The 12,343-nt window shown below is 41.7% G+C and overlaps 1 protein-coding gene across 6 annotated transcripts in view; it reads right to left on the reverse strand.

The window, feature by feature from the left end:
• Positions 1 to 12,343, reverse strand: part of LOC133857362 (probable LRR receptor-like serine/threonine-protein kinase At5g63710) — a 53,914-nt gene that overhangs the window by 30,459 nt on the left and 11,112 nt on the right. For all 6 annotated transcript variants that reach the window (XM_062292607.1, XM_062292608.1, XM_062292604.1 and 3 more), the window contains one exon: positions 5,946 to 6,116. In XM_062292607.1, coding sequence (XP_062148591.1) covers positions 5,946 to 6,116 — 171 coding nt within the window. The remainder of the gene's footprint in view (positions 1 to 5,945; positions 6,117 to 12,343) is intronic.

Here is a 12,343-nt window from a genome sequence, read left to right on the forward strand (position 1 = left end):
GGGACATGGCCGTGGCGGTGGACCATCCCAGCAGTTTTTCACATCCAGCAACAGTATGTCCCAGCGCCCAATTTGTCAAGTCTGCCACAAACTCGGGCATACAGCAGCCACATGCTGGTTCAGGTACGAGCAAGGCAACCAAGCTGACTCTTCTCCTATGCAAGTCAACATGACTTCGGCAACATCTGCTTCTGACCCTTCATGGTATCCAGACACAGGAGTCAACGTTCATCTCACAAATAATCTCTCAAATCTCAATTTGAATGCTGAGGAATACACAAGCACAGACCAAATTCGTGTAGGCAATGGACAAGGTTTGCAAATTTCACATTTTGGCCGTGGTCTCTTACCAACACCCTCACATAATTTCAATTTATTCTCCCTGTTTCATGTTCCTCATTCAGAAAAATCTTATTTCTGTAAACCAATTTACTAGAGATAACCATGTTTTCATTGAATTTCATCCCAATTTTTTCTGTGTTAAGGATATTCCAACTCGGCAGCTCCTCCTCCAAAGCCCGAGTAAGTTCGGCCTTTATCCATGGCCATCTTCAAATGCTTCTTTTTACAAGTCTCTTGCTGCTTTCGTTGGTGAAAAAGTATCATTGGATCAATGGCATCTCAAGCTTGGCCATCCTACTACTCCCATCGTCAACTAGGTTATTCAATTCAATAAGCTGCCCGTGTCTTATACCAAGACTCCTTCCTTCTGCTCCCCATGTCAGCAAGGAAAAAGCCATCGTTTACATTTTAGTATTTCTCATTCTACCTCCAGCAAACCTTTACAGTTGCTATTTCTTGATGTATGGGGCGTTGCTCCTCAAAATTCTGTAAACAATAAGAGATTTTATCTAAGTGTGGTTGATGATTTTAGTAAGTATACATGGCTTTATCCTCTTGAAACCAAATCTGAAGTTTGTGCTACCTTTCTTAAGTTTAAACAATTGGTTGAAACCTATTTCAATAACAAAATTGTTTCTGTCCGGAGTGATAATAGAGGTGAATTTAGTCTTCTTAAGACCTCTCTCACCTCTATAGGAATTTCATATAGACTAAGTTGTCCCCATACACATCATCAAATGGGAACGGTAGAAAGAAAACATAGACATATTGTTGAAACCGGACTATCTCTCCTAGCTACTGCCAGCATACCCTTAACCTTTTGGGACTCGGCTTTTGAAACCACTACTTATCTCATAAATCGACTTCCCTCTAAAGTCGCACAGAAAAAGTCTCCCTTTGAGTTACTTTTTCATCAAACCCCTGATTACAAACTCTTAAAGATATTTGGTTGTGAATGCTGGTCATTTCTTCGTCCATATAAGTTCACTAAGTTTTGTTTCCGTTCCACATCATGTGTTTTCATTGGATATAGTAAAAATCATCTTGGATATAAATGTCTCCACATCCCTTCTGGTAGAGTCTATATTGCCCGACATGTTGTTTTCAATGAAACAAATTTCCCCTTTTCAAATCTGAAGTTCCTAGCACCTCCTCTCTTTCCAAATCTCATCCTTCTATGACTCTCCCTTTTGTTCTTCCTTCATCACTTCCTCTATCCAGCTCCAGGCATGACTCTCCTAACATTCCATCACCAAATCCACCTTCTCTTGTCTCAATCTCCATAGAAACTGACATTGTCTCTCCAATAAATTATCCCATTGTTCCCTTTGAGTCATCTACTGAAATTGAGTCTCCTCCTCCAATCCGGGTTCATGGTATGACCACACAGTCTCAGAATTTGATTTTCAAACCTTCAAAGTTTACTGATGGCAGAATCAAATATTCCCTTCCTCAAGCCCTCACGGCTTCCATTGATCTCCATGAAGAAGAACCAACCTATTTTTCTCAAGCCAGCAAAAGTGCAGAGTGGCGCGCAGCAATGAATACCGAATTTGATGCTCTCCTCAAAAATGGCACTTGGTCTCTTGTTCCATCCTCTCCAAACATGAATATAATTGGTTCAAAGTGGGTATTCCGCATTAAAAGAAAAGCTGATGGGCAAGTAGAAAGGTACAAGGCTCGTTTGGTGGCAAAAGGGTTTCATCAACAACCCGGGATTGATTTTGCTAAAACCTATAGTCCCGTGGTTAAACCAATCACCATTAGAACTGTTTTAGCTATTGCTGTCTCTGCAGGATGGGCTATACAACAGGTGGATGTCAGCAATGCCTTTCTACATGGACGTCTACAAGAAACAGTTTATATGGCTCAACCGCCTGGTTTTCATCATCCAAATCATCCCACAACAATTTGCAAGCTTCACAAAGCTATTTATGGTTTGAAGCAAGCCCCTCATGCATGGTTCTCGCGCTTAAGTGCCTGGTTACTTGAACTGAAGTTTCACAGCTCCAAATCAGATTCTTCATTGTTTATTTACATATCCTCTGGTGTTACTATATTCGTGTTGATATACGTTGACGACATAATTATCACTAGCTCTCATTCAGCAACCATTTCTCAACTCATAAGTGATCTTCACTCCTCTTTTGCACTCAAAGATCTCGGGCCTCTACATTTCTTCCTTGGTGTTAAAGCTACATGGCACTCGGATGGTTTGCATTTATCTCAACAAAGGTATATTAATGATATTCTAACAAAGACTAACATGGTTCTTGTGAAACCTGTTTCTACTCCTATGGCGGCTTCTACAATCCTTAGTCGGTTTGAAGGATCCACTATGACAGACACAACTTTATACCACAACACTATGGGCTCTCTTCAATACATATCGCTTACCCGACCTGGCATAGCCTTTGCGGTTAATAAAGTCTCTCAGTTCATGCAAGAACCCCGTGACACTCATTGGTCTACTGTGAAGCGTATCTTATGCTACTTGAAGTCCACCATCACACATACTTTCTGCATTCACAAGAACTCCTCCAAGCAGCTCACAGCCTTCTCGGATTCGGACTGGGCCAATTGCCCTGATTATAGAAGATCAACTTCCAGCTATTGTGTTCTACTTGGTAAAAATCTTCTATCGTGAAGCTCCAAGAAACAACCAACAATATCTCGCTCTAGTACCGAATCTAAATATAAAGCCATTGCAAATGCATTAGCTGAGTTAGTTTGGATTCAAACATTACTCGGTGAACTTAGTATTATTTCTCCTCGCCTACCGGTCTTGCGCTGTAACAACATTGGAGCCACATATCTCACTGCAAATCCACTCTATCATGCTCGCACGAAGCATATAGAGATCGACTATCACTTTGTCCGGGACATGGTTGCTACAAAGACTCTTGATGTTCGGTTTATTTCAGGTCAAGATCAGCAGGCCGATATCCTCACTAAACCGTTAGCTGCTGCCAGATTTATCCTACTCAAATCCAACCTCAACGTTCAGCTTCCCACGTCGAGTTTGAGGGGGCGTATTGGATCACAAGACTTATCTTCTAGTGATAAAGCTAAAGTAGTTGAGTTAGACTAAGTGTCTTCCTATTTTAGATAAATGTCAAGTTGTTAAGTTGTAATTATATTAGGTCTCTATGTTAAGAGATACGGTTGATAGGTGAGATAGAAGTTGTTTTGATGTAAATCACTTCTAGAGATTATCTAGATGTTTCAGTACTATATATATTAAAGTACTGCTATACAATTCAGTATGCAGATTATCAACAAATACTCTAAATCCTATAATGGGGGTAGATGAGGTACTCGTGGTAGTCGTGATGGTAGATATTCAGGGGGAGGAAGAGGACGTGGTTGTATTCCTAAACACTGTAGTCATTGTGGTATTAGTGATCATACCATAGATTATTGCTGGGATTTATATGCTAAAACTGGTGTTAATCAGGTATCCTCATCAAATAATCTTCAACAACTGCAACCAAAGATTTTGAGAAATTCCTTAGTCTGCAAAAGAATCAGCAACCTTCTTCATCCGTTGCAGTTCCTGTAGAAGCAGGTAAAGCATCCTCTTCCAGCACCTGGATTAGTGATTCTAGGACAACTGAAGCATTCTTATTATTTGTCAAGGATACACCGATACATCTACACTCGTTTATATAGAGAAGCAACACTCACTAATATGGAATTACAACAAATGAGAAAATGTATGGAAAGGAAATCAAATCCTAGAATAAAATCAAATCTAAATCATATCAGTCGTATATCATCAACACTCCCACTTAAGTTGAGGCGAAGATATCTGGCAGAGATGCTTTATCTCATAATGGGCGGAGGAAGGCTATGGAGGAGAAAATGTCTACCTCGCATTGTAATGAGACATGGGATCTTGTCCCATTACCTTCTGGTAAGAATATTGTTAGTCGTCATTGGGCCTATGCTAGTAAATATCAACCCAATGGCACGATCAATCGTTTGAAAGCCCGCCTTGTTGCCAAGGGCTATATACAGACTTAGGAAATGGAACATGCAGAAACATACTATCAAGTTGGTAAAATATCTTCAGTACAGGTAATTATTTCTCTAGCTGTCATATTTCACCGGCCTCTGTATCAACTAGATATAAAAATGCCTTTCTGCATGGAATACTTTCTAAAGTGGTGTACATGGAGCAACACCCAGGGTTTGTAACTTAGGGGGAGTATTGCAAAGTGCGTAAGTTGAAAAAAGCCATTTATGGGTTGAAACAAGCACCTAGAATATGGTTTGGGAAATTTTGTGTTACTAGAGTTTCGCATGATGAAATGTCAAACGAATCATTCATTCTTATTCATGCTGGTAGCAAGTATGTTTTGCTAATGGTATATGTTGATGACATCATTTTGAGTGGTAATGGTACTCAGGGAATTGAAAATTTGAAGCATTTTTTGAGCACTAAGTTTCAAATTAAATATTTAGGCAAGCTTAGATACTTTCTGCATACACAGGTGACTTGATCAGTTAATGGCATTATTCTTTTTCTTAGAGGAAGTATACCTTTGACCTATCGAAAGATGCAGGGGTACTGGGGTCCAAACCAATTCGTACTCCAATGTGTTAGAATATATTGTGAGATTTTTGAATATATTGTGAGAATGGATCCAAATCAGAAATTGACAAATTGATCAAGCGAACCTCTTGGATGATGGAAGCAGGCAGGTATAGAAAATTAGTAGGACGGTTGAATTATCTTACTATTACTAGGCCTGACATCTCCTTTGTAGTAAGTGTGGTTAGTAAATTTCTTAATAAACCAAAATGCCACATCAGATTGCAATACAACGAATTCTCAGATATTTAAAAGGATGACCAGGGCATGGGCTTTTATATAAAGATCATGGCCACTTATGTACTGAAGGTTACATAAATTCAGAATGGGTTGGTTCACCATCAAATAAAAGATCAAAACCACTGGTTACTGTACGTTTCTTGAAGGAAATCTAGTAACATGGAAAAGTACAAAACTGGCAGTTGTTGTCAAGTCTACTGCTGAACCAATATATCGAGCTATACCCCATAATTTTTTCAAACTTATATGATTAAGAAAATTTCCTCAACAAATGAAGTTTAAAGTAAAAACACCTATGAAACTTTTCTGTGATAATCAGGTGGCAATTCATATAGTCAGAAACCTAGTATTCCATGAGCGTACAAAGCATATAAAAGTAAGTTGTCACTTTGCTCATGATAAATTGACTAACAAAGAAATAGTTACTCCATATTTGAAGACAAAAGATCAATTGGCAGATTTGATCACCAAACCTCTTAGCCCTAGACGAGTTGCATTTATTTCCAAGTTAGGACCATATGACATATATTCTCCAACTTGAGGGGTAGAGTTGGATTAGGATAAATTATATTTTATCTATTGGTTACTTGATTTAAGAGATGTGATTAAGTCTATCTTGTTAATAAATGTATTTGAGTAAAAATTTACTTTCTTTATAAATAATAACATTGTGTGTGGGCGTCAATTAGAAAATACCCTACCACTTATTTTTAACTACAGGTATAAACAGGACAAATATTTTGGCAGAATAAAACCAAAGGTATACCTTCCACATCAGGTTCCATGGATGAAGAACTGATTATCAGCAGGATGAGAAGTGTTACACAGCGCATGGTTAGCTTTAGAGGATGCCAACTTAAAAAAGCTCCACATATGCAACTGTCTTCAATTTCCAACGAGTATTCATTAGGTGACCTCTTGCCCTGTTTTTGGAGCTCTACACAACGGAAAATAATATGATTATTCCAATTTACAGAAACAGGAGGAGGGGAAAAAAAGAAGGAAATTTTGGTAGTTTGAATGACTGTTGAAAAGAAAAAGGAGCACATGTATATTAACAAGGATATGAATTCAAACAATGTATGCAGGTTTTCCACGAGATCGTCCCATAACACCAGAATAAAATGATGCAGGCAACTAAAGTCAATTTTATTTTAATTTAGTTTTTATTTACTTTTAAGCGTCGAGAGAATTTTTTTGAACTTTATAGTTCTGGATATGAGCTGCACTTTTGATCCATTAAGTCTTATTTTTTGGGTTTATTATGTTATTGGGTGCTTACATAATTTAAGTCCAATTGGATCATATTTTGTATTTTGTATTATTCGGGATATTGGGTTTTATTTATGAATTTCGCCAGTTAATTGGTTTGGAATTTAGTAGTTAAAGCTTAGGGAGTCTAAATCCAATAGTGTTAGGCATTAAACGCCTGTAAATATGGATGTAAAGATTTTTTTTTTTTTCTTATTATCATTGAATAAAAAAGACGGTTATGAAATTTCCAGCAACGATTGCTCTTGACAATTGTGTAATGCAACTCTTCTCCAAGGTGTGATGCCAAAGAAGCCTTAAGTGTGATGCTTACAAAAACTAGGTGTAATGCCTAGGTTTATCTCTTTTCAGTCTTCTTTGTTTTTTCTTTTCAGTTTTCCAGCAATTTTGTCTCAAATTCCAACCTATTTTAGATCTGATTTTTCATATATTATTCCCCTAAAATCCAATCCTAAAGATCCATAAAAATAGCTCTCAAAGAACCCAAAAAAAGTCCAAATACTACTTTCCCTTTACTGCTCAGCCCATGAACAACCAAACCCTAAGTTTTCCCCTCTATTTCATGTCCAAGTCCTACCCTTTTGTTACACCATTAAAATTCCTAATTCCTAATTTTCTTCAGCCTTTTTCCACCAAAATTTTTTTTTTGATAAGTAAGAAGAAAATTTTATTAGAAAAACGCAATCAAGTATACAGGGGGTATACAAGAGAGACAATTAAGAAGAAGAAGAAGAAAGCAATACAAGGAAATCGTTATAACTAATCTCTAGAGGTGCTAAATGCGCAGCCGTCCAGGAGTACAAAGAATGGAGAAAAAAGGAAATGAGCTCCTCTATGGTTCTTTCTCTGTCCTCAAACTGTCTATCGTTGCGTTCCGTCCACAAGCACCACATAAGACAACAAGGAGCCATCTTCCACACGACCGCACTACGGGACCGTCCCCCCGACCACCAACATGCAAATAAGTCTATCACCCGAGAAGGCATCACCCAATGCAAACCGAACCGGCTAAGGATGACATACCAAAGAGCGCGTGCAACCTCGCAATGAAGAAGAAGATGATCCACAGTCTCCCCGGTCATTTTACACATGCAACATCTATCAATCACAATGACACGCTTCTTTCTGAGATTGTCCAAGGTGAGAATTTTCCCTAACGCTGCCGTCCAAGCGAAGAAGGCCACTTTCAATGGGGCCTTGGTCCGCCAAATACTTTTCCAGGGGAAAAAAGAAGCTTCTTTGCAGGCAAGAGCCTTATAGAATGATCTAACATCAAAAAACCCTTTGCGAGAGAGGGTCCACCAAAGCCTGTCCCCCCCATCTTGAGCCACCTTGGATGAATACAGTAAGGAAAAAAAGGAAGCCATAACGTCCACCTCCCAATCGTGAACATCACGGAAAAATCTGACATCCCACTGATAGGAGCCACTTACCACTACCAAATGGTCTTCTACCAAAGAATCCTTGACACAAGCTATATCATAAAGAACTGGAAAGGCTTCCTTGAGGGGCATCTCTCCACACCAAACATCATCCCAAAAACGAATCCTCGACCCATTGCCCAAGATAAGTCTGGTATATCTACAAAACAAGCTCCACCCCTTCCTTATGTTCTTCCAACTCCCCACACCGTGAGACCCAAGGGGATCTAAGGAACACCAACCAGCCCTAGTAGAGCCATACTTCGCATCCACCACGGATTTCCACAGAGCTTCTCTCTCATTTGCATAACGCCACAACCACTTCCCTAACAGCGCCTTGTTGAAAATTCTCAAATTTCTTATGCCCAAACCACCTTCAGAAATAGGATGACAAACCTTGGACCAACTGACCAAGTGGTATTTGAATTCGTCGCCTATGCCACCCCACAAAAAGTCACGATGCAGCTTCTCAATGCGACTAGCAACACTGGAGGGAATAGGGAATAGAGAGAGAAAATATGTAGGAAGGTTGGAGAGAGTACTCTTTATAAGGGTAACCCTACCCCCCTTCGACAAATACAACCGCTTCCAGCTAGCCAACCGCCTCTCAATCTTCCCTACAACTTCATCCCAACAAGACTTAGCCTTAAAAGGAGCTCCCAACGGAAGACCAAGATACTTTATAGGAAGAGAGGACACTCCACAACCCAATATGTTAGCCAGACCGTCCATATTATCCACCTCACCCACAGGAACCATCACAGATTTGGCCAGGTTAATCTTCAATCCTGACACAGCTTCAAAAGAAATAAGAAGCATACGAAGATAATGAAGATGATCAGAATTAGCCCCACAAAAGACTAAAGTATCGTCTGCGAACAATAGGTGAGAAATGTTAATAGCTTCCCTGTTGCCAGAACCCATAGAGAACCATGAAAGGTAGCCCTTTTGAACAGTAGCGAAGAAGAACTTACTAAGAGCCTCCATCACAATGACGAACAATAGTGGTGACAGAGGATCACCCTGTCTAAGGCCACGAGAGCTACTGAAAAAACCGGTTGGGGAGCCATTCACCAGCACAGAGAATCGCACCGTAGATATACAGTGCGCTATCCAAGAGCACCATCTCTCCCCAAAGCCACATCTTCTCAACATATACAGTAAGAAATCCCAGTTAACGTGGTCGTAAGCCTTCTCAACATCCAGCTTACAAAGTAACCCTGGTTCGCCGGATTTGATTCGACTATCCAAGCACTCATTGGCAATAAGAACTGAATCAAGAATTTGCCTGCCTTTCACAAAAGCATTTTGAGGGGATGATATAATCTTCTCCACCACCTTTTTAAGTCTATTTGCAAGGATTTTAGCAATGATCTTGTACACACCACTAACAAGACTGATAGGACGAAAGTCCTTTAAATCCACAGCCCCAGATTTCTTCGGAATTAAGGCAATAAAAGTGGCGTTAACACTTTTAACAAACTTGCTTTGAGAGTGAAAGTCCCATAAAACCCTCATAAGATCTGTCTTGATCACATCCCAACAGTCTTGGAAAAACGCAAGAGAAAACCCATCTGGACCAGGTGCCTTATCTCGATTCATGCTTTTCACCACCTCTAAGACCTCCACCTCCTCGAAAGGAAGTTCTAGAGAAGAGGCCTCAGCTGCATCCAAGGTGTCGAAAGCAATATTATCCATTCTAGGTCTCCATGGGAAGGGTTCTGTAAAGAGAGACTCATAGAATTGAGCCACATGCTCTCTGATAACCTGCTGGTCGGATGAAACAGAGCCATTGATGGAGAGCGACTCTATGGAATTAGACCTCCTGTTCGAGTTAGCAATCCGGTGGAAGAATTTAGTGCATTTATCACCCTCTTTCAGCCACAGAACCCTAGACTTCTGTCTCCAACTAATCTCTTCCTGCAAGGTAGAGTTCTCCAGTTCTCTGATGACCGCACATTTCCTCTCCTTTTCTACAGAAGATAAACCTTGTTGTTCCTCCAACCTATCAAGAGTACATAACTCTTCCATGTGCAATTTTTTGCGAAACTCCACATTGCCAAACTCCTGATCATTCCATCTCTTGAGATCAACCTTTAAAGCCTTAAGCTTTTGAGTGAAGATGAAGCTAGGAGAACCCTGGAAGCGATAAGACTCCCACCAAATCCGAACCCTATCCACAAACCCTTCAGCCTTCAACCACATATTCTCAAACTTGAACGGTCTGGAACCCCATTGAATGCCACTACAATCCAGGAGGATAGGGAAATGATCAGAACACAATCTAGGAAGCCTTTTCTGAATAGACCCTGGAAACTTGACCTCCCAATCTGGAGAGACAAGAAATCTGTCAATACGAGACCAGGAGGGGTTCTCCTGATTATTGGACCACGTGAAAGTCCCTCCAGCGAGAGGAAAGTCCATGAGGCCCTGCTCGAAAATAAAGTCTGAGAACTCCATCATAGCAGCGGTAAGGCGACCTTCCCTAGACCTTTCAGCAGGAAAACGAATGACATTGAAATCACCCCCAATACACCAAGGCATCTCCCACCAAGAAGCAAGGCCAGCCAGCTCGTCCCAGAGCAACCTTCTAACAGAGTCAAGGTTAGGACCGTATACCCCCGCGAAGGCCCAAGTAAAGTCATCGGCAACACTCCTAAAAGAACAAGCGACAACAAACTCCCCCACATACACATCTAATTTCTCGACAACCCTTCTATCCCACATGATAAGAATACCACCAGAGGCCCCGCTTGAGGGTAAGTAACACCAATCAACGAAGTGACATCCCCAAAGGCGCCTCACTAAGCTGTTGGAGATGAACTCCAGTTTGGTTTCTTGCAAGCAAATAATGTATGCCTTCCATTGTCTAATTAGGTTTTTAACTTTCAACCGCTTGCTACCCTCATTTAAGCCCCTGACATTCCACGAGAGAATTTTTGGCTTCATAAAATACCTCCAATCGCCCTCCCTTTACACCTACTCTGAGAGTTGCTTCCGCTTCTCGCATCATAATTAATAGAACAAGATAATCTATTAAGTTCTCTATTGAACTTGTTGCCCGCTTTCAGAGAAGAACCCGTCTCCTTCTTGTCATTTTCAGCAAGGATAGCCTCAAACACGGCTGAAAGCTGACCTTCATAGCCATCACACGTAACCCCCACCGACTGGCTATACTCCAGAACCGCCTTCAAGAAATCCATTGGAGATTTTTTACCGGAAAGACCCCTGAAATTATCACCCGGACAGCAGCACAAAGGAGCCGGCTCTTCCTCCGGGGGCTCAATAAGCTTCATTCCATTCATGGGCCCCAAACCGGAAGGGGAGAAGAGAGTAATAGAGGTATCTACAACTTCTAACTCTGAGGGATAAAAGCCCGAAGGCATCAAAGGATCCAACGAACTCCGACCAGCCCAAACAACCATCACTGAGTCTGAACCCATCCTAACTGTGGCAGGGACTTCCGGAATTTTAGGAACAACCTCCAACCTAGAACCGGGTAGCTCAGACCCATTAAGAACCAGCGGAGAAGTTAAACTTTCCAAGGCAGGGACAACATTCAGCCCTCCGACGCAGAGCAGAGCTGGGCATATGCCGGTGTCCACCACGTTGATGAGTGGCCCGGGACCTAACTCCAACAGCTTGGAGTAGCATGCTGGAATTTGGATATCGAGAGGAGCAGAAACACCACCGTCAGTCTCTGTGCATCCCGCAGACTGAACCGCACTCCTGGCTATATCCTTTTCTTCCTTCTCTTCCCTTGTATCCGCATCTCTGATAACAGGACGAGACCCCCGCTCTGGCCTGGAGGCAGACTCGACGCATGTGATCTCCAAAGACGTGATCGTCGTAGGGGGAAGACAGAACCCGCCAGAAGTCGACGCTCCCTCCGGAACACTCTCTGGACCTCCGGAACCCGACACTGCCAGTGGTTCTGTTACTGTAGGCGTTACTATAGGCATAGCCCGATCAGCCGTTGAAACACTTGGGTTGGGCTTAGATTTCGGAACCCAACAAGTCCTCTGCTTTTTCTTCTTTCTGTTCTTTTTCCTCTTCCGCCTATCACCATTGGGCTTGAAGCCCGGCCCAACCAACAACAGCCCTTCACGCACACTACTCAGTGCTCGGTCCACCTCATTTTTCAACTTCTCCAGCTGGCTCTGCCAGAGCAGCAGGGAAGGTAGCGTGTCTTTCCCTCCAAACTTCTGAAATCCATCGCTTTTTTCACCAAAGGAGTAGACTGACTTGCCTCGGAAAACAGCATGGGACTTTGCTTCCGAAATAGGAAAACTCCTGTCCCCCTGCATAGCGTCGAAGGCATAACGGTCATGATGGTCTTTACCCAAGAGGTGCTCCGTCTGACCCTTCTTCAACCCTTCCTCCTCCGGTCGGCGAGGACCTGTGCATAGCACTTCAGCGTAAGATGGTGCTTTGTCTGTGGTTGAACCAGTAGCATCATCAGTGCCAGCTC

The sequence above is a fragment of the Alnus glutinosa genome, chromosome 14, assembly GCF_958979055.1.
Source record: "Alnus glutinosa chromosome 14, dhAlnGlut1.1, whole genome shotgun sequence".
NCBI classification, from domain to species: domain Eukaryota; kingdom Viridiplantae; phylum Streptophyta; class Magnoliopsida; order Fagales; family Betulaceae; genus Alnus; species Alnus glutinosa.